The 23378-nt window shown below is 38.2% G+C and overlaps 1 protein-coding gene and 1 pseudogene across 2 annotated transcripts; one reads left to right on the plus strand and one right to left on the minus strand.

Moving 5' to 3' along the window:
- The first annotated feature begins 1785 nt into the window (after positions 1 to 1785).
- Positions 1786 to 16901, plus strand: LOC146630791 (phosphoribosyl pyrophosphate synthase-associated protein 1-like). 2 transcript variants are annotated; one of them, XM_085354954.1, is made up of 11 exons: positions 1786 to 2476; positions 4585 to 4637; positions 4733 to 4799; positions 6091 to 6263; positions 7257 to 7372; positions 7499 to 7554; positions 10593 to 10738; positions 11596 to 11637; positions 13261 to 13331; positions 13655 to 13801; positions 16383 to 16901. In XM_085354954.1, exons 1-11 carry the CDS (start codon positions 2313 to 2315, stop codon positions 16539 to 16541), a joined length of 1194 nt encoding a protein of 397 aa, XP_085211080.1. In that variant the 5' UTR covers positions 1786 to 2312; the 3' UTR covers positions 16542 to 16901. The 2 variants fall into 2 exon arrangements, with proteins under 2 accessions (XP_085211080.1, XP_085211081.1); XM_085354955.1 differs by lacking the exon at positions 11596 to 11637 and having other exon boundaries at positions 1787 to 2476.
- Positions 16902 to 20146: 3245 nt separating this feature from the next.
- On the minus strand, positions 20147 to 20773 carry LOC146630792 (GTP-binding protein Rhes pseudogene; annotated as a pseudogene).
- Positions 20774 to 23378: the final 2605 nt, after the last annotated feature.

Raw genomic sequence — 23378 nt, forward strand, 5'->3', positions numbered from 1 at the left:
ATAAGCTCTTTTCAGAGAATATAAAATTGTTTGCAGTGCTAGAATGGAAAAAAAAGCAAACATAATAAATACATAATAGCCTGTATATTTAGGAAATTGGGGTTGTGGACCTAAATGTTTCTTAGCTCTGTAGCATTTACCCAGATAATTACTTTACACATGCCTTATTAAACATTTTCTATCTGAAGGCATTTTAAAAAACATACATAGAAATAAAACTATATTTTACTGAACAAATTGCTGTATTTTGACTGGTAAGCACTTTTTAATGCAAAAATTCACACTAAAACAAGCCATGAAGTCTTTCACTTTATTCTTCAGATTGTAAGAATTGTTTTTTTTTTGTGTTCTTGATAAAAATTACTTTGTAATAAAATATTAATGAATTGATTAATGAAAAGTTAGCACCCTTTTTGTAAGCAGTTGTTAAAGTTGCTAATCCCTCGTAGGGATCGGTCAGCCATAAAAGTTACAGTATAAGGTAGATATATGTTCACGATGCAGCACTTTTTAAAAAACATTTTCTGCTGATGTACACATTGGTGTTTTTTTTTATGATTACTTTAGTTTACATGATAGCACTACTGTGAAATTATATAGAAAACAAACTTGACATGTTATTTTTCCTTACAGTGGGTCCCCACAATGTGTTGTATAAAATATAAGGCAGATAAACAAATTGTTTTAACCTAAAAAAGGCAATGATGTCTATTCTGCAAATAAAACAAATAGTAAAGAGTGTTCGTGTGGCAGTTTATAATCAACATTGTTTACATTTACCCCCTCTTATTCAAGCACAGTATTTTTTAGAATCAAATGTACTACATGTCATAGTGCTGTTATAAAGTGATTCATCATCATCATACATTAATCTCCTAAATATTTAAACTCATGAGGTGGAACATCTTAGGTCTTGAAAAAAGGACCTTTTTGTGTGACCTCACATGGAGCAAGCTACTTTCCCATTATATGCAAGGTTTTGTTTACTAGGAAATGTTACACAAATTTGCAGACTGTTTACTAGACTTGTTGTGTAACTACTAGTGATGAGGGTGGTCACTTTTAGGTAACATGTTTCTCTGTATTTCTCCTCATTTTCCAGAAATGAATTCTTTCCTTTGTTTTACTTATCAAAATGGAGCTCAAATGCAGACCTTGTCAGGAGGCAATAGCATACGCACACACACACACACACACACACACACACACACACACACACACACACACACACACACACACACAAACTTATTCCATGGGGAAATTATCTTGTCTAAGACAGTAACTTGTCTGTACACCTGCACACATGTACTAAAATATGTGGATTAATAAAAATATCTTTTTAAAGAGGCTAAAAAAATATCGTAAAATTACATGTTTTTCAGTAGAAATGTAAAATTAACTTAAAAACTCAGTATTTTGTAAATGATTTGATGCAGAGGGCGTTTTTTGTTTCTTTCTTTTTAAACCTATTTTAATCTGCTGGTACTGCACCTTACACCGAGCGATTACTCACTCGCTCCAGCGTTGTCTCATACGATTTAAAGCAAGAATCTTTTTTTCCCCCATTGCAGTCCAGTGCAGGGACAGAGGGGTAAACCAATCCCCGCAGCTCCCACCACATTTCTTTTTTTACTCCGTTGCGCTTTAATTTTAGGTAATACGAATCCCGGTTTCTGATTGGTTAAAAATTTAATCACGCACGCCTGCTATTTCTAACTTCTTTCTGATTGGGCCTCCAGCTGTCAGTCGCGACTTTCCCACATCCAATGAGCTTGTGCACGTGGCGTTTTTTTGTTACTGCGACGGCTAAGATACAGAAAGTTTTAACGCAGCTACGTTTTAATTATCCGGGCGACGTGTTTGCAGTAGCGGGTTGTTGCTGTACCCAAGGCTGCTTTTGGCACCTTTCAGTTCCCTTAATAGTTTCGAAAAGCAGCGCGTTTGCTCTGAATGCGTCACAACGTAAGTGACCGCATGGAAACGGAGAGCTCAGCTTTCCATCTGCTGTGGACTGTGGTAGAGTGGGGGTTTCTGTGGCGGTTGGCGATTTGTGGGTGGTCGTTGATTCGCTAACGCTAGCGTTGCATCCACATTACACGTGGAGCATGTGCTCTTTGTTGGTGTAGCGTATGTACAGTGTTTTTGGTTGTAGCGTTTTAGTGTTTATTGTATTTTTTATTAATTTAAGAATCGTCCGCAAGGCTGAGATCTCAAACGTGCTCGAACTAGATTCAAGTATAGTAGTCGGTTTTCAGCTAAATTGGGCACTTTAAGATAAACAAAACCAGAGCCCACAGTGAGTCCAAACCAACATGCCAGTTAGACGCTTTGGGGGTCACAGGTCTTTGGTTTCTCAGTCTCAGTCCCCAAAGCTGTCCTATGGTTACACGAAAATGAACATTGCCAGAGGTGGCTACCGTGTTTTTTCTGCCAACTCTTCCACCGCATGCACCGAGCTGGCCCAGAAGATAACAGAGTAAGTGAAATTAATAACTGTTGACTTAATGTGTTCGTGTCATTGCAACATATTTAACGATTTAATAACGATGAGTACACAGTCATGTTGATTCGTGTGTGATGTTGACATGGCCTTGCTAGCAAGCCAAGTCTCTGTCAAAACACCACGTTACAGCTGCACGCGTGTGACTTTACGTTGTTTTTAATTCAGTACGACAAAAACAATCACTATTGTGAAAACTGTGGACCAAGGCATGACAATCACACTACTCTCGCCACAAGATGTTGGTGTTACTGCTCAGCGTAGTGTGACCCAGTGTACATGGCCTACATTCGTACATTACGTAATGCATGTTCAAAACATCCTTTTAACACACTTCAACAAGTTTTATGGCAAATACTGAACCAAAGAATAAAAGCTTTAGAAACGGAGATTAAAAAAAGACTTTGCACTGAACATTTTAAGAAAATCCAATTAAGTGGATATGCATCACCTCATTGTACCTGAAGATGTGACAGTAAATCTGCAAAAGTATTGATGTTTACTTCAACTAAACTGCCTATCTTACTTTTTGATAACTGATTTCAGATGTCACTGCATGCTGTGTAACTATTTAATCAGCTTATTGGCTGTAAAACTTGAATTTATGTATGGTCCAATTTATGTACCTCAATGGTCAACATAACCAAACCTGCCACTTTTCCTAAAAATCATTTTATTTTGAAGTGCTATTACATAGTAACGAAACACTGAGGACGGCACTGTACAGTGAAGTTTTTTTTTATTAGCTAATGACAAATCTGTTTTTTTTCTGCAATGAGAGATAAACCTGTCAGTGGTAATCATTGTTACAAAGGGAGTATGCTTTTCAGATCCAGGTCTGTCTTCGAAGTAAGCATGGTATAGATGTACTACTGGGTATTACTGTGATAGGCAAAATACTTAATTGGCTGTGATTCATAGAGCATGTACACGAGGCAGTGTTTCTTTTGGTTAAAAACAAGTGGTTCTCTTACTGTAATTTGAAAGCATCCTTTATTTTTTTGTTGTTTTTGTTTTATTTGTTTTTTTGCTCCTGTAGCCTTGTTAGATAGCCAGATGGAAGTTGCACTTCCCACCCAGTAGAGAGGGGAAAGAATCAAGGTTTCTTAGTTTTCAGTGCTTGGCAAAGTTGCAGGAGATTTTTTTTTAGCCAGATTATGCTTGCGTTTTCATTTTGTGTTTTCTTGGGGAGCAAAGGTTTTAAAAAACAACAGAGAAAATAGAGAGAAAAATATTAATGAATACTGTACTGAATATTTATGCTAACGTGCACTCAGAGGCTGGGTGTGAATACGACTGGAACAAAAGCATCCTTATTTTTATTCTTCCCTGGATGTGATGAAAGGAAAACAACATGCTTGAAACCTTCCCTGGTTAGACAAATATATCTTTCTATGAACGGGAAAAAATGTCCCATATGTTCATCCCCTGTTTTGATTAGGCTACTTTATGGTACTGTCATAACAAAAAATTGAAAAAGTCTGAGATTTATGAATGCAAACAGGGTGAGGCAGCAGTGTAGAGTACAGACTGATGGGTTCTCTGCTTGCATTTTGGCTGTTGCTTTTTGACCTAAATAGCTTCTAGTTAAGATTTCTAAAAAAAAATTTTAAGAACCGCCAACTTATCAGAGCCCAAATTGAGGTGTTTACCTTTGAGACTAACGGTAAAGAAACAAAGTACAATTTTTATGATGTGATCCAGGGGGATAAAGCAAGTAAAGAAATTTTGTCTCACCAGTAAGTTCAAACTTCTAAATTTATATCAGAAAATAGAAAAGGTCAGTTATCAGTGACCAAAATTATTTGTTAATTAAATGTATTTCTTAAAATCATTTAAGAAACTGATCATTTCACCTAGATAAATGGATTTTGACACACACGATGTTGATAGCCAAAATATAAGGTTTATTTCCACACAATAATGTAATAATTTTAAACTTTAGTTCTTGAAGTTCTTCAGATGGAGAGCTATCAAACTGCTGGGCAGAAAATAGTGTCTTAGTACAAAAATAATATTTACACGCTTCAGTTAGTGCAGTACACCAAGGTATGTTTTTTTAACTCTGTTTTTTTTTCCCCCAGGCGTTTGGGGGTGGAGTTGGGCAAGTCAGTGGTTTATCAAGAGTCAGATTCAGGTGAGGCCAAGCATTTAATGTCAAATATTAATGAACTATGGTTTCCTGTTGCCACAGTAACTCATGAATACATAAAAACTGTGCTTTTTATTCAGAGACTAGAGTGGATGTGAAAGAATCTGTCCGTGGACAAGACATCTTTATCATTCAGACCATTCCCAGGTGAGACAGATGTCTTCAGCAAAAAAAAAGAAAAATGATTCATCTTTTAAAGGTAGTATTTGGTGTTCTTAAATGTCTATCATCCAGCGACACCAATATTGAGCTAGAAAAAACAAAAGGACAAACAAATGAAAAAAGCTTAGATTAGCTTGAAAAGTTAGCTGGTTTTGACCATGTCTGCATGACATTGAGTTGTTGAGATGCTTAGGCAAACCTAATAAAGTGGCCAGTGAATGTATATGTTTTACAAGAAGTGAGAGTGAACGGTTGGCTGGATTAGGTGGAACCGAAAAAGATGACTCCAAATGAGTGCAAATGTATCACTTTCTGTTGGATATGTAAATGACCAATTAACTGTAAACACATCAGCTAAGACAACTTTATGCTTTGATAAAATAATAAAGTTCTGATTAGACACAACTCTTAATCTATTTATTTAATGTTCTAAAGTACTTTATTACTGAACTCAGAGTGTTTTCAAAGTTTAATGTTATAAGCACGTGCCCTTTATGCAACACAATAACATGGCCAGCTTTTTAAAATCTAGATATGACCTCAGATAGTTACTAGGAATTCTAACAGGAGTCGAAGCATATCTATTTTTGTGCTGTGACTCAGTTAAGTTTGCCTTTTCATGTCATGTGAGGTGAGTTTTCCACCTTGTTTGTCATTCTTTTGCTATGACAAAAAGACTGGCTCTAAAAAAACAACCAGAGGTATTCAGTGTTGTCGAGTTCTAGCGCTTCTCCTATTGAGTGTGCACAGAGGCAGCAGATAAGTCACCTGCCTATCTACATGTTGTGTCTTGCCATCAAAAACAAAAGTAGTCAAACTGGTCTAATAATAATATAAATAACTTTCCTGACAGTCGTCATCACAGCACAGTTTTGATTTGTAGTTACTATAGATCATCTGTTAGACCTTTTCTTACGTGCGAATGTTTTTCCTGAGTCAAACTTGTCATTTACGTTAGCTGACTTTTAAAGCTGTTCTTCTCTCCCAGTTCACAGGAAAAACCTGTTTCGATGGTGCAGGTTATTTGTAAACGATGCAAATAAAATAAAAAAGTGAACCTTTGTTCAGATACAGTGGTGTTTGCACTGTCTGTGGACGTGATGTTTGCAAACAAATGTTTAATGGCAGACCGAACAGTCTCTTTCATCTCATAATTATAAAGCATCGTTCTGTATTTTTTGTCCCTAGATTCAATATTCCATACCCGTACCTTACAGTCCGTGGCACCTGATATGGTCTCTTATGTCTTTCTTTCTTTTGATGTTGTGTTGCTCAGAGATGTCAACACAGCTGTCATGGAGCTGCTTGTTATGGCTTATGCCCTAAAGACGTCCTGTGCCAAGAACATCATCGGGGTCATTCCCTACTTTCCTTACAGCAAGCAGTGCAAGATGAGGAAGAGAGGCTCCATTGTCTGCAAGCTGCTAGCATCCATGTTAGCTAAAGCTGGTATATACGCTGTTCTCAATTCCTTTGTCATCATGTTTTTTTATACCCAGTAAAAGAAAGTGCAGATTAAAGTCAACAAACAGTCAATGACACTAAAAGTAGGAGGGGAGGTACATTATAACTGTAGCTTGAATAGTTAATATTGTTTTAGTAGTGATGCTTTATCAGGACCAGGTTGAATTAGTTGTTTTTTTTTTTTCCCAGTCTGACTCAGTTTTTACTCCTCAGCCGTAAAAGGCCTGCGGGGGATTGTCGTCATCCTGCTGGCTAGGCGGGTGGCGTGGATACCCATGTTTTTGAATGCAATAACTTGAGAACGAGGAGGAGTCTTGTCTTGCCTGCTTACTGGGCCTGAAGACAAGATTTGTTGACCTTTTAAAATGGTTGAAAATGTAAATTTAAAAAAAAAAGTCAAAAGGTGAATAAACGTGATACTTTGTTGCCTGTTTCCATTCATGTTTGTTTTTTAGCACAATAACCTATAGCAGTTAGTGTTTTTGCAGGATTCATAGGATGGTCTTCTGCCAGAATGTTATTCAGTGTCTAGTTTTTCAGTATGTTCCTGGTCTTGCTCAGTCATACTGTTTATGCTTCTTCCAAAGTGCCAAATGGCAAACAAATACCTGCAAGTTGGTAGAAACAATCTTCCTGTGTGATTATAAGTCAGCCACTAGAAGTTGTGAAATCGACAAATGTTTCAAAATTTGTGCAGTATGTACAGGCTTAGGGATGTAAGAAACTGTACATGTAAATGTATTGTTTTACAAAACATCCTACCTTTTTATTGTTAATTCCATTTGCTTATTTCAGTTGTCTTAGTTCACTGTGCTTAAAACCAATGATTTAATAATTTGCGAAGCTATCAACTTTTAAACAAATCAAAATGTTATTTTTCTGTCACCAATCTTGAAGAGCTTTAATTTCATGCTACAGGCATTTCTGAAACTATATAATCTCACACACATAAACATATGTTATGTGTTTGTACTGCAGGGCTAACTCACATCATCACTATGGATCTTCACCAGAAAGAAATCCAAGGCTTTTTTAACTTCCCTGTTGACAACCTGAGAGCTTCCCCTTTCCTCATCCAGTACATTCAAGAGGAGGTTAGGTTGCTTTATACCGTAGGCTCAACAAGATGTGCCTCCTCATCAAACATACACACAAATAGTGTTTTACTGTTATGTATAAATGGTTAGAGGTCAAGAGTGTTTTTTTTTTTTTCTCTTCAGATCCCAAATTACAGAAATGCTGTCATTGTTGCAAAGTCCCCCTCGGCTGCTAAGAGGTAATTTGGCAAGTCTGACAATGCCGATATCTTTAAAGTTGCTATTATGAAATGCATTAGTACTGTTTCTCTTGTCTAAGGAGCTTGGAAAGCTGTTTCTCTTGACTTTTTTTGCCTTAAAGTGTTACCCTTTGTGAGCTAGAAAAAAATCAGATAAAAGCTACACACACACCTTAGTACTCAAAATGTAAAAACTGAATTAATGGTGCAGCCAGGTTTTTATAAACTGTAGGATGTTTTCAAGCACGAGGTTCTTCCTCATACTTGAGTCTTGTGCTCAAAGTCACATGGATACTAAAGTCCCTATAGGGGCCTGCCTGGTGTGTGGGTCCTTCTGTTAATATACTGTGAAAGCTAGTCCAGTAAGCAGCTTACATAACTAACCTATTGAAACCTTTTCATCCTTTTATGATCTTCTTAATGTTTCAGGTGTTCACTACATGCACTGTGCACAATTCTCTTCAGAGCAAGCACGTTCCACAGTTTTTGCCATTGTCACAGACTGAATTGTGTAGTAGCTTTATTAAATCATGACTGCTGTTAGTTGCATTCACAGAACATGACATCCTTTTTTTTTTTTTTTTTTTTTTTTTTTGTTAAAGAAAAAAAAAATCACTAATCATAGGTTTACCAATCATAGCAATCATAGGTTTCGGAGCTATTAACACTGTGGGCCTGCACCATTTGATTGCTTTGCTCATGTATGAACATACTGGCATGTATGCTAATTTAAGAAAGTAATATTAAAACATATTTATTAGGGGTGCAACGATACACAAAATTCACGGTTCGGTTCGGTTCGATACTTTGGTGTCACGGTTCGATATTTTTTCGATACAAAAAAATGTTCATGCATTTTTAATTTGTCATTTATTAAAATTATAAATATATATTTTAACTCAAAAGTACAGTTTTTAAATTTAACCCTAACCCTTGTGCGTGTTTTTTATTTTGACAGCGAATGCGCACCTGTGGACCACTTATGTGCAGCCCTGGTTATTTAGCTCATCATATCACAGCCACAGAAATTCTTTTGTCCATGAAACCATAAAGCTGCACTTTCTTTTTGCCTTATAGTCTGATTTGTCATAACTTCTCCGTTTTGTGGTAAGCTTTTCTTTGGCTGTCACTTCTTCACCCTGACCTGTCTTATTTGGCTCAGCAGAACTGAAATGCTTTTACACGCTCACTCACATAAGCTCAGCGATTCTCTGCGCGATCAACCTCTCACATGTGTAAGCTGCGGGAGATTTCACTTGTCATGTTTGCATAGTAAGCTAACGATTAATAAGACGATGTCAGAGGAATTGGTGCACAAATTTTCATCACTCACAGATCAGTGCTGTCGCTCTCTATACACAGTTCGCACGATTGCAAAGTGAAAGCAAAAAAACAAGCGCAAATTCAAACGCGACTTCAATATGTCACGTATTGACAGTGGCTCACCGATGCCAATGACATAATTACCCAGCTACATTTCCGAAAGAATGCAAAAGCATTGACATATATTTTTCCTACAATAGCCCGACGGGCAGGGAAGAGATAGATTTTGGTAGCCCGACTGAAAAAAATCGCTAGCTCCAGGACGTCGGGCTAGCGATATTGCAAGCCCTGTATCTGATTGAGGAATCACTCATCTTTGGAAAAGAGAGTTTATTACAGAGAAATGGCTCTTTCCAAAATAAAAGCTATACTATCCGCTTCTTCTGGGCTATATTCTCAGCAGCATAAGGAGAATCATGTGCTAACAGCTGTCTAAATGACTCGGCTAAAGTTAGTAGCATGCTTGCTTTTTTTTGTCTGCTTCCACTTGTCTTTGCACTAGGATGATGTCGGCGTAAATGTGCAGTCATATTCGTTGTGTTCCCACTAGTGCTTTCAGGTTAATCTCGTTGAAATGACCTTAACGCCACAACACGGCAAATCTCCGTTAACGAGCTACCGCCGATCGCCCCGTGCATGGGGCTAGACGGCCAACACGTTAACGAGCTAACTGCGCTAACACACTAGTTCACACCAATGTAATTGAGCATTGCATGGCACATCCAACATACTGTTTTACTTTAGTCCATGACTCGCTTACCTTCAGGGTCATACGTCACATGAAACCCAAAATAATTCCAAACGCCAGATCTGAATGAGGTTCAATTTGCCTGTTGCAAGTAGAGCTTAACTTCTGTCTCGCTAGCTTGCCCTGCGCTCTTCCTTCTGACTATGCTGTCTGTGTTGAGCGCTCAGTGGATCTGCGCTCGACAGTGCAGCCTAGGCGGAGTAGTCGAACACAGATTCACTGAGCGCTCAACACAGACAGCATCGTCAGAAGGAAAGTTGATAAAATAAATTACAAATGTTGTATTGTTCGATACATATGCGTACCGAACCGAAAGCACTGTATCGAACGGTTCAATATCGATACGAATATCGTTGCACCCCTAATATTTATGGTTCTTCTTTGCATGCTACATATTAATTGTGCAAGACAAAGCAATCACCTACAGGCTCTGTTAGCATTACAGTTACTTGTTTAAAGACATGCATGACAGCACATTCCAGTAACCCCCATGTGCCACTGCACTTAAAATTGTTTAGCAAAGTTTATTTGCAAATGATAACATACACATAACAAAGACTTAATGTCTATGTTCATTTTGTGATCAGCTACTACACATATATGACTTGTAAGGATCTGAATGTTATAAAAATAATTCCCAACACTATAAATGCAATATACATGTTAACGATCTTGGTGCTCTAGGGTTTTTTTTTTATAGTAACTTTCAAGCAATGGGAATAAGAAGAACTGAGCTGAAAGTGAAAGTGTGGACAAGCTAGAGACTAAATTAAGAAACAAAAGAATGCCTAACGCTTGTATGGCCTCCTAATTGTGCTTTTGTGTTTTCAGTATACCACTTTTTCTTTGTTGGTGTAATCTCTGTCCTTTGCAAACTTCTTTCTGCTCTCTTTTCTCTGTGTATTTTTTATGTGTTGTTTTTGTCAGTTTCTTTGACATTGTGTGTCTGCATGTTTGTCTGTCCTAGAGCTCAGTCTTATGCTGAGAGGCTGCGACTTGGGCTGGCAGTGATACACGGGGAGGCCCACCACTCAGAGTCTGATATGGCTGATGGTCGACATTCTCCCCCTTTGTCTCGTGCTATCACAGGACACACTGGCCTGGAGCTACCATGTAAGATAAATGGCGCAAACCTATCTGTATCTGTTGTTGTTGCTTTTCTTTCTTTCTTTTTTTTTCTTGAAGCCTTGATGGTCATTTACAGGTATTATAATTTTACTGAGAAAGGAAACTGTTTTATTACTAACTCTGTTTTTTGTTACTGTCTGTCTTTAGAAAAATTCATTTTTATTTTCATGTTGATTGTTAGAAAGCTTCCACAAGCTCCCTGTTCCTGTTTTGATTCTTTGCCAAGACACCAGCAGTGTTCTTTTAATGTTTGACTTCCTCAATTCTTACCTTCGTGTGCATAATAATCATGAGAGCTGCCCTGTAAAACAGCGCTGGCAGAGTCCTGACTGAGAGGCTCTCCCATTGCGTATTATTTATTTTGACCACTAACTCAATGGTATATTTCAGGTTTAAAACATTGTGTTTTCAAACATGACATTTTCAGTAAGAATATAACGTTTTCCCAAAAGCTTGCAGGCCAGCTCTGCCTCAGACATTGTTATAACCACCTGTGAAATATTGCAGGTGCTACCTGCCACCGTCGCTTCCTTCATTTCAGCGCCAGATTTATTTCCCTCATCTCATTCCACCCTATGTACTCTCCTTCCAGCTAAACCATCTCCCCCGTTCTCCCGCCTCAACTTGGAAATATGTCAGCAATATCTTTTTGCTGTCTCCAGCAAGGGCTGAATCTGACTCTTCTTATGTCATCTCCCCCAATTTCACTTTGCATTGATTACATAAAATGTCAGACCTTCTAAGTCTGCTCTGAGTTTTTAGAATAATTTTTTGGGAGGGGTAATTTAATTATTTGTCTAACCATGCCATAATGTTTTGTACAATCCTATCCTTTTCCACAGCAAGCAGCAGACAGGTCCCATTCCCTGGGATAGAGCTTCCAAGTATGATAATATTGCCTGAATCCACTCTTGCCTCCTATTGATTGTTTATGCTTCCCTGCATGGAGTGACAGTGAGTTGCTGAAGGCTTCCACTTCTAAGTGGTGCTGGTCACCTGTAGAACCTGAATGAGCTTTCCTCTTTTTAGGATTAAATCACTATTTTTTCCTATCACACACTGTTCTGAAAGATGAATACGGCATTTCAAATTGACGTTAATGAAACCAGTTGGTGCAGCAAAAGAAGGGTTATACCCCATACCATGTCAACATTAAATACTGTGAGTCATTTTTTGACCTACAAAGTTATTTACAGTGAATTTCACATACACTGAGTGAAATGCACTGTCTTGATATTCATCTTTGAGCCACAGTGTCTCATGAGTGATCATGGTAATTGCTGGAAGCCTTCGTTTTTGCATCATCTGTTAAAATAATATCGATTCTTATAAAATTAATAATCGTTACCCGAGTGAGAAACTCTTAAATTTCTGATATTATGAATAAAGTATTAAATTATGGGCTGAAGAAAAGCCTCTAGGCCAGGGATAGGCAACTCCAGGCCTCGAGTGACGGTGTCCTGCAGGTTTTAGATATCACCCTGGGTCAACACACGCCTGAATCAAATGATTAGTTCATTACCAGGCCTCTGGAGAACTTCATTACATGTTGAGGAGGCCATTTAGCAATTTGAATCAGCTGTATTTGACCAAGGACACATCTAAAACCTGCAGGACACCGGGACTCAAGGCCTGGAGTTGCCCACCCCTGCTCTAGGCATATTAGCATTTTAGTGTTAACTCAAAACTATTGTTCATTTATTGCTTAACGTGAAAGAAATCCTGACAAACAATAACACCACCCTTTGATAGTTATGTTTTGCACTGTGATTACATCCTCTTGTTTCAAGTTTCTGTTTTTGAGTTTTAGGTGTCAGATTCTGCGTGATTCTTTCTGTCCAAAACGTCTAAATAGTATTAAGACTTTAGTTTCATGACTTCCTTCTCAATCCAGAAATAACTATTTTAAAATGTATATTTTGCACAGTAGCCTTTGTACATCTGATTTTTGACATTATTGGGATTTCCACGTGGGAAACGCAACAAATAAGACGTGTTGAGTTCTAGACCTGAATCACTTGTTGCTTGAAATCCCTTCAGGTACATTTTAATGTTATGTTTGGGTTGAGCAACTTAAATTTCCGATGACCCTTAGTGAATCTCCAAGATGAACCTTTTTATATTCTTATGGTTGTAAATAGTGTTTTGGATTACAAATAAGAATCGATTCTGGTCTGTTTTCAAAGGGAAACCCAGTTCTGCAGTCATATCTACCACTGTACCAAAAGCAGCTGTACGTCTTGGTTTGGATTTAGTTGGAAGCACAAATGTGAAAACTGTGGAATTATATATTTTGCCAAAATCTTAACAGTTTGAATGGTACTGTGGTAGCTGAAGCTTATTGGGTTAAAGCTGTCTGCATGGTGTTTGCAGGTTTTAACCAAATCCCTTCTCACCAAATGTTCATTAACTTTACTTCATTCCAATAAGCTTCCTCTGATTTGGGTTAAAAGAAAAGACCCGTCTTTTTTTCCAGAGAGCAATGCTAATATTTTTGTGTCTTTTAGTGATGATGGCAAAGGAGAAGCCCCCTATCAGTGTTGTTGGCGACGTAGGAGGCCGAATTGCCATCATTGTTGTAAGAGCTCTAAGTTTTATGTGATTATCTTAAAACTACTATTTTAACTGAATAATGGCATCTCATACATCTATGTATTGGTAGGAAACAGCTTTAGTGGGGGGTTTATAAAAAAGTGCAGTGTGATCATATCTTTTCCGTGTTCAGAATCTATTGTTAATTTTCAATAAATTAACAATAAATAATCATCTTTCCAATAAAGGATTTCAAATATGGTTAGTAATGCCACTGCATAAGCTACAGGGGAAAGGCTTCTTTTTGTTTACACCAAAATGTAAATGCTGAAATTCAGTTTTTGTCTGTATGTGTGGGCATTTTCTTAGGATGATATTATAGACGATGTGGAAGACTTTGTTGCAGCAGCAGAAATTCTGAAGGAGAGGGGAGCCTACAAGATCTACGTCATGGCTACACATGGCTTGCTGTCAGCAGAGGCTCCGAGACTAATAGAAGAATCTGCTATTGATGAGGTAAAATAATGTGCACTTGGTATAATTGATTATAATTACCCGTTACTGACATTAACTTTTAGCAGTCCATGGAAACGCATCAGCATTAGAGATCTGCTGTACTCTTTCTGTAAAAGCAAAATTAATGGGTGAAAAATATCACAACCAAACCTTTGAAGCAGTCTCATCCTAGGTATGCACTCACTGGCCACTTTATTAGGTACACACATTCATTCAACACTACTGTCTTATCAGGCAAGCACATGGCCGTGTCTCAGTGCGTTTAGGCATGTAAACTTGGTCAAGATGACCTGCTGAATTTCAAACTGGGCATCAAACAGGTGATTTAATGATTTTAAGTGATAGAATGGTTGGTGGTGCCAGATTTGCTCATCTGTTTTTCAGAAATTGCTCATCTACTGACATCTTCCTCTTCTCTGGGAGAGAATGCTTTATTGATGTCAAAGGAAAATGGCCAAACTGATTTACACCTCGGTTTCTGCTGCGTCACTGGAGCGTTAGGGTCAGAATTCAGTGTAAACATGAAAGCGTGGCTCCATTCTGCATCGTTTCAAAGCGGGTAGTGGTGATGTTTATGGTGTGGGGAATAATTGCTTGGCATACTTAGAGCTGCAAGTTAATGTTGCTTGTTACAAATGTATCTAATTATCCCAAACTGGTTTCTAGAATGTCACAGTGAGTTTATGTAGGGGTGGGCGGTATAAACGGTATACGGTAGAAACGATATAAATTTGGCCAACGGTAGAGATTTTGACTATACCGCTCTACCGCGATAGCACATGTTGATGGTGTCATCCAGCTGCGCCTGTTTTGGTCAAAAGCATTGCAGCGGCTGCAAACAGCATCATCTGCAAATTATGCCGGGCGACAGTAATAGCAAAGAGACGAAGCACTTTTGGAATATGGGGAAAGCCAAAAACTGCGCTTCCTCCACTTCTGTACGATTGATTCATTAGTGCTGAATTCTCTCGCAGCTGCTCTATTCCCATGTTGTTGCAGTATATTCTGCCATGCAATTGCATTTGTCCCTAACCACCAGAAACCCTCACGTGAACTTTTATCGAGTGGCAAAAAGTTTGTAGCACATTATTATTTACCAGCTAGTTTGACTTCAGTAACCTTACAAAAGTCACTGCTGTTTAGTTTTCTGTCTTCATTTATGCTGTAAGTGATAGCAGAGCTGTACGTTGTAATTTTTTCAGAAATCTCTCTGTCAGAACATGCTATATCATGTTTAGGTGGAAGCTAGCGAGCTAACTTCCTGCTAACTTCTAACTCCGTTGAATTTAATAAATTCTGTTTTCATGGATGCCTGGATGTTAAACTTAATTGTTACACTTGGTAAAGCAGCAACGCCGATCATTTTATTAAAGATGAAAGAATTTAGACAGTTTTTAACTACTCCGCAAGGCTCCTGACTACGGCAGCCGTAATGCTCCAACAATCCATCAAGCGGTGCGCCTTCATAGCTTACCAAAGTTGTACTAAAACATTTTTGACAAATTTCTGCGCGCCGTTTGCCACATAAAATCGGTTCGCGGTCAGTAAGCACAACCAGAATTCATACATAAGGCACACTGTCGATTTTTGAGAAAGTTAAAGGATTTTAAGTGTGCCTTATAGTGTGTAAAATATGTTATACAGAAGAAAAGAATATATCGCGATATATATTGTTACCGCACATGCTTCAAATTATACCGTGATATGGATTTTAGGCCATATCACCCAGCCCTAAGTTCATACTCTCAAATGGCCTCCATAGTCACGAAATCTTTATTTAATACAGCACTTTTTGGATGTGGAATGGGAGCTTCTCATCATAGATGTGCAGCTGACGAATCTGCAGCAACTGTGAGATATCATCATATCAATATGGGCCAAAATCTTTGAGGAATGTTTCTAGAACCTTGTTAAATCTATGCGACAAAGAACTAAGGCACTTCTGAAGGAAGTAGGAATCAAATGGTAAATGGCCTGTATTTATATAGCGCTTTACTAGTCCCTAAGGACCCCAAAGCGCTTTACACATCCAGTCATCCACCCATTCACACACACATTCACACACTGGTGATGGCAAGCTACATTGTGGCCACAGCCACCCCGGGCGCACTGACAGTACTAGCAGGTTGCAGCTAATAAAGTGTGTGGTGATGTCCATCTACTATATGTCTAATGAGATGTATTCCTTCCCAAAAAGGGAAATTAACAATCATAATGTTTTGTGTATATTAAATCTTTATTTGTTCATCTTTTTATGCTTTCATGCTTGGGTGTTGTTTTGTGTTATAGCTTAAGAAAGAACAAAGCTCGAGAGTTGGGGTGAAAGAATTGCTTTTAGTCATAACAAACGTTAAAAATGAAAAATACAATTTTATTAACATGTATGTGTAAACATGCAATTACAAGATGTAATAACATTTGACACACACAAACAAAAAAATTGAAAATGCACTACTAAAGAAAGCTGCATTTATCCTTAACTTCCTGTGTTGTTAAATAATAGAAAATGTAAGATTGTGGTTCAAAAAAACCTGTGTACCTGTGTGAAATACAGCAATAAAAGGGTACATTGTGCTTTTAGGTGGTGGTGACCAACACTGTTCCCCATGAGGTCCAGAAGCTTCAGTGTCCAAAAATCAAAACCGTGGACGTCAGTATGATCCTGGCTGAGGCGATCAGACGCATCCACAATGGAGAATCCATGGCCTATCTGTTCCGCAACATTGCTATGGACGACTGAGGCAACACACACGTACATTTAGGCTACATCATTCGTAAGCACATACACTGAGGACCAATCCAGTTTGCTTTAAGCTCGGCTTTTAAGCTGTTACAGTTGGTTTTCCTGTTAATCCTTAGAGAATAACTGACTCCTTGTACTGTATGTTACATATGAAACTCAGACTTTGCTTTATTTCTCATTTTTGTTACACAGAAGAACTTTACACACTACTCAATGGTTTCACTTCGCTAATGTGTCTTTCATGCAGTCTTGACAACATAAATGTCACAAATGATGTATCACGTGGACCCTCTCATTACACTGTAGCGTTTGGCAAATAAAGCTGTTCTTCATGGGGCTTTTTTATGTTTATTTTTTATCTCTATTTATTTTTTTGATGCCATCTTGATTCAGAATGATAAATGCTAATAACTGGGTGGGGAAGTAAAGCGCTACACCACATCTGGCATTTTCATATACATTCATTTGTATTTTAGATGTGTGAAGATTTTTGTGGAACTGCCAGAAAACTACAGTAAAGCCGCTTCACACCTGAACTGAAACTCTCGGTAGCAGTTTCAGTCACTGTTCAGGCGGCTGTTTTTGTGAAGCATGGAAAAGCATGAAGTACCCACCTGCAGTTAGTTTACAGTACTTCATGATTAATACTTTTACAGTTGTCATATGTGATAACGCACAATACTTAGGAGGAAATGAAATGCAGTCCAGTTAAGGAAGGGGAAAAATGATTTGTGGTTTTGGAGCCAGGCCGTTGAGATTTTCTTTTTTAAAATAAATTCTGCAAATAGAAATCTTTTGCAAGCATTGTAAAGTAAACTAGATGATCAGAATTTCAAGTGTAAAGCAGAAACTTTAATAGTGGATGCTGCTTTTTATTAATTAAAATTGAATATAGTTTTCAGTTTACTTTTTTTCAACATATTTCAAGCAAAGGCAAATTTATAAGTGTGTTACTCATCGAAACATGACATTTTCACATGCGGACACCACGTAGACATTTCGTAATCTTTGTGTTTCTGTCCAAGACCCTGAACTTGTTCTAAACGCCTCAGAGTCACTTCAATCTGCTGAGGAGCTTTGACCAAGTCTAGGAGCAGAGACGTGTTATTGGAAAAAGTCAGAACTGTTTAAATAGTCACCAACCCAGTAAATCTGATCATTTAGCATCAGTAAAGCATTCTCAGTGGGATAATAAAATATGTACATGTATTCTAAAGAGCCTAAGCTATTCCTTGGTGTAAATTAAAGTACAACTCCATGTAACAAGATGACAAAAGCACACACCTGCATGACTGTGAAGCTGTTAGGCCTCCCTTCCTTCGCAAATGAGCAAGAGCAGAGTGCGGAAGAATGTTTAAATGTGGACTGAAAGAGGAACTGCCCACAAACGTTTACCAGGCCACTTCCTCAAATTAAAACAGGAAACTTTGTTCAGTCTAATCTGAATGGGGGGGGTGTTCGGACCAGAACTACAACTGTCTCCCAGTTGCATGTAGGGGAACCATGCACAGCTATTTCAGGAACTGCATAATGATCTGCGTTGTCACAGCTACACAGTAGTAATGCACAACTGTTCAACTGTTCAGTATTCAAATGTTGTGATGCTAATGAGAGGCTTCATTTGTTTTGCTTAACTTTGTCTACCATTGCCTCAGGGGTGGAGACAGTAGTGCTGACCTTACTAACATATGCTAAAGTTGCTTTCATCTTAACACGTAGTTCCAGGAGACGTAAAGTCTTTTTTTTTTTTTTTTTTTTTTTTTATAGATTTGGCTGCAGGTGTTTTGGTGTCATACATAAAATCATTTTCCTCAATAGGCCTGCCTTAAATATGTCTGTTTTTAAAGGTTGTATTTAACCTGTATATAACCTTGTTTGCAGGTACCACAGTAAATATAGCATACCCACATTGAGGCCTCAGTTAATGTAATGTGTGTTTTTCACCAGCAGATGGCAACAGAGGTCAGAAAATACTGGCAGGCGTGTGCAGTTAAGAAATTTAGAGCACAAATTGTGCTAATCACAATTGCTTTTACCGAATGTTCTCATTTTTTATTTTGTTTAAATCACTTGTCACAAGAAAATGAGTAACAAGAACAGTGAATACTTAATTTTGTAATTTTATGACTGCCCATGCAAAGGGAATGGTAGAGGGAACATGCTGGGGCCTCACCCAAAACAAACAGTCTTTACGGTCCTATAATGTATGCATGGCATTAACAAAGAGATGCTTCTAAGCTTTACTGCATCATATTTAACCATCTCATATTATGTAATTATACCTTTCAGTTTAGCTTTTTGTGTTATAAGAGGGCTATAAGACTCCAAAACATGTTCTAGAAAATAATTTTTGCTGTAAAAAGTCTTCTTTTTGGCTTCCAACTTTATGTATACACTACTTTTTATCAGCACGGTTTCTATTGTCTTTTTGCTTATTTTGTGACCTTATTACTACCTTATTCATTTGTAACCTCCTGACATCCTTTAATGTAAATAATAATTCCGGTGCTGTGGTTAACACTGTTGCATCATAGAAGGAAAGCCCTGAGTTTAAATCCACTGGCCTGCTGGGGCATTTCAGTTTAAGATATGCATGAGCATTTTGAAATTGGCTGTAGCTGTGAATGGTTGTCTGTCGCTCTGTGTTAGCCTTGTGACAGGCTGGTGATTTGTGCAGGGTGTATGCCTATCATTCGCCCTATGAAAGGTGGTAAAGGGTCCAGCCCCTCTGAATTGCATGGGTGGAATAAAATTGACATTGTACTTCTTCACATACATATCAATGCTTATCTATTTTTCATGTCTTTAATTATGTACCTAGGTATGTTTATTTACAGAAACGGAAACATTTTCACAAGTGTTGCTTTTCGCTTTTATTACACATTAAAGACACTATTCCACATACATTTGTTAAATAAACAGCTAAAAAATATATGAATACATGTGATGATAAAAAAATGAAATTTATAAAAACAAGCATTTTGAATGGCCACATCAAAATGAAAAGTGCATTTATATTTCCATTTGACCACAGTTTTTTTTAATGCAAGGGTAATGTTATGCTTAGTAGAAAATCCCAGTTAAAAAAAAATTCAAACAGTATCATGTGCTACAGGTGAATCACTAAGTTAAAAAAAAAATTATATGAGATATACAACTTTTGCAGTGACCACACCTGATACATATATACACATACTTCCCCTTAGTAAACAAAGGATAGCAACAGTCCAGATAGCTTAACATGAGGAAATGCAATAGCTTTACAGTGATCTGAACACCAGCAGCATGTCACCAAATAAGCAACAACAGCGTTACATCAAGTGCACATCTAATTCATTCTCTCCATTTAATTTTAGGTTCACAGATATTCATAAGGTAGCAGTCTGTTTAGGTTCGGTCTGTACTTATTTTCTTCTTCCTGAAGTGTTTTTTGTGTGTGTTTGTGTGTGTCCATAATCCCAGCCAGGCAGCTCTTATGATGTCCAGGTTTCTCTCTCGTTCTCTCTGTCCAGCACCACTGAGTTTCACAACATACCTTCCATATTCTCATCCACCCTGGCTTTTTGTGAATCAAAACACCATCTCCCCTCCTGTGACACTCACTATGACAAAATACAGCTGTTGGTCTTGTTCATGGGTGGCCGAAAATCGGTGTCTTTTGGAATGGTCTCCCTGCGTCGACGTAGTGCGGGGCTGAGGCGGCTAGGAAGGTTTGCCTGTTGCAGGAGCTCCTTGAACACTTCAACGACATTGGAATTTTCCTTTGCTGAAGTTTCCACATAACTGTTGTTCCAGTCCATCTCTACAGTTGATAGCACATCCTCGTTGGACACTTGACGCTCCTCTTCTCTGTCCACCTTGTTTCCCACCACCACGATTGGTGTGTACTTGTCCTCTTTGATCTCAAGAATCTCATCTCGGAGGCTCTTGACAGCCTCCAGTGATTCTGGGTCATCCACAGCGTACACCAGTGCGAAGGCATCACTGCTTTGGATTGAGAGCTTGCGCATGGCGGGGAAGGAGTAGCTACCGCTGGTGTCCAGGATTTCCACAGTGACCTTGACCCCGCCAATGTCATATTCTTTACTGTGCAGCTCCTCCACAGTACGCCGATGTTTGGGTTCAAAGGTGTCTTGGAGAAAGCGTCTGATAAGGGCCGTCTTCCCCACACCTGCTGCTCCCAGAAACACTAGGCGCACGTGTGTCTTCTCCTTCACCTCCAGAGACATGTCTTATTTTTCTTTCTTGGCCCAATTGAGAAAAGAAAATGTCCCAAAAAGTGTCTTATTTAATGCACTTGCAAATATTAAACCTGTCAGTAATCTTTAACCTAAATATTTTCTCAAGGAAATCTCTCCATGTGCAGTTTGAAAATTCTTGTTCCTGAGCTTCTTTCCTTTTTGTTTTTTCACCTGATAGTTTTTAAGCTCCCTGTCGAAGCTGCTTATTGGGTGCTTCACTGTGCCCTAAACCTACACACACTGCCTTTTATGCCTGTTTTGGTGAGAGAGCTCAGTGGCCCACCCCTGCGATTGCAGCCAATCAGCTCAAGGCAGCCTGTTGAAGTACAACATCTTGACAACCAATGATTTCAGAGTATGTAAATCAGTGTAAAGGGCCACTTCAGGCAGAGAAAGGAGGCGCTATATGAGAGTGGATACATGATAAGCATAGCATAGAAAATATTGTCTGAGTAGAGCCTGATTATTATTCCAAAGAGTTGCAGAGTACTTCAGTGGAAGGAAGTAGTACCTCAGGTTTGATAGTATAAGGAAAGAAATGCACACAAATTATCAGGTAATTTATTTCATTAAGCAGCATTTTGACATTTTCTTTGGTTGCAGCACGATGGGCAGTTTTATCTTATCTGTTGTATTTATTCGTCATAGAGTTCATCTTGATTAGACATGGTCATCCAATATATGAACATAATTTCTGATGATAAAAGCTCTGATGTCTTATTCACCATAAATTGCTATCAGTAACTCATTTGCAATAAATAATATAAGAATGCATTCGTAGAATGATAAACAGCCATCTCAGGTGATGAATTCATGGTGCATACAAAACGCACCATGAATTTTTTGCAAAACCAAACATTGTCCATAAGATCATCTTTACTTAAAATGAACAGAGGAATTGAAGGTCAGCTTTCAGGTAAGGTTATCGTTTGATTAGCAGCAGCTGCCATTGCATATAATAATTTGGAAGTTGAGATAATAAACAAAAATCAAGCAAACAAAAGAAATGTGACTTAAGCTCCTCAGCCTTTATTATTCACTAGTGTGGCTATTACTAGCAAGTATGCCTCTAGCTGTCTAAGAATTAATCCTGCCTGCTTTCAGTTTGTTCCTTGGGTGTGAATCAGACTTGTGAGCCTTTCTAAATTCCCCTCCAGGAGATTGACATCGTCTCACAGCCTACCTGGTTTGTTAAGTTACGCAGCAGCGTGGAAACACGGCAAGCTCTAGAGAACACTGCAACCTGTCCCAGCTGCTCATATTTTTAATATGCACTCGTTTGCTTTCATCTGGGGACTGCTGTGTCCCAGAGCAAAGCGCTGTGGGAATTCAGCTGTGGACTAAAACAATGGGAGGAAGTCTGTGCTGGGGAATTTAAATTTGTAGAAACGCAATTTCACAGCTTGATTTGATCGCTTTCAGACGAGTCAAAGGTAGTTCAGTTAAATCACAAGATAAACTGTATCCTGTTGTTAGGCTCAGGTTGCTTTGTACGCATTGGATTGTATTCTTAAGAATACATTTCAGTGCATTAATAGTTTCTGAAATTACAAGATTGTCAGCATAGCAGGTGTTACTTGCATAAACTTAAATAGTGGTCTTCTTCAGGCTCTTGTCCTTTACTTTGTGTAGTATTTCATTTTATTGCTATAGTTATTAGATACTGTGTACAGTGTGCACTGTGTGCTAAAATACATCAATGACATGATCATTGCATAAAATATTTAACTGAGCAACAGCATATAGTTGGAGCATAAAATAAAAATATATTTAAACTACTCCAATCTAGACAAAAAACTTACTTAAGCGCTGTCATTAAGCACAGCTTTACTGTAAGTGTTGGCTTCTTGTTACAAGCCTTATGTATTAGAAAATGCAGTGGAAATATGTAAATTAAAAGTGGACCTCACACAACGTGAAGCCCTGCCCATTAATAGTTAACAAAGTAAATGAAAAGTGGCCTTCCCATCTGTTGCCTCTGGATGTTTTTTTTTGTGTACTTCATGTGCCATTATGTCTCACATCCCAGGCATTTTTCTATTTACGGTCACGTTGCCCCGTGGAGATGATAATGACCAGATGGCGTTGCCTGACGGACTGAAACGAATTCAGCTCTGATGTGTGTTAGCGCTGTTGTATACCATAGAACAACATAATGATTCCGTGGCTGTTTAGTCCAACGTGTTGATGTTTGTTTGATGCAGAAATAGCACTTTTGTTTTATCCTCCTGTCGTCTGAACGCTTTGATTTTTAGTTTACATGCAGTTTTCAGTGGCAGCTCAACAGGTTGCTTTGTTTCCACGAGCTGCGTCGTGACACTATTGTAATGAATGTGCCATTCTACTTCAGCTTATTTCCTTTTGTATGCATGCACAACCTTGCCCCAGTGGCAGTGGCACACAAAATTTATTGGAGTTACAGTTTGTTTGTTTTTTCCCTGTGCAACTAAAAGAAAACTAAGAAAAGATGCAGAAAAATGCTTAAAATATTCAAAGTAGTACACCTCTTTCTCTCTTTGTTGACATTGTCGTTCAAGGCTAATCGTGAAAATATTCTGTAACTGATGGACATCAACTGGAGCACCTCTTAGAC

Source organism: Diplotaxodon limnothrissa, linkage group LG6, assembly GCF_057381915.1.
Source record: "Diplotaxodon limnothrissa isolate DT_005_m linkage group LG6, D_limnothrissa_male_GT1.1, whole genome shotgun sequence".
Lineage (NCBI taxonomy): Eukaryota > Metazoa > Chordata > Actinopteri > Cichliformes > Cichlidae > Diplotaxodon > Diplotaxodon limnothrissa.

Bases quoted from the DNA above. Each gene is read 5' to 3' on its own strand.
- LOC146630791 (XM_085354954.1), top strand. From the start codon at position 2,313: ATGCCAGTTAGACGCTTTGGGGGTCACAGGTCTTTGGTTTCTCAGTCT. The intron at 4,800-6,090 runs GTGAGACAGATG...TGTGTTGCTCAG, and splicing joins ATCATTCAGACCATTCCCAG to AGATGTCAACACAGCTGTCA. The intron at 7,373-7,498 runs GTTAGGTTGCTT...TTTTCTCTTCAG, and splicing joins TCCAGTACATTCAAGAGGAG to ATCCCAAATTACAGAAATGC.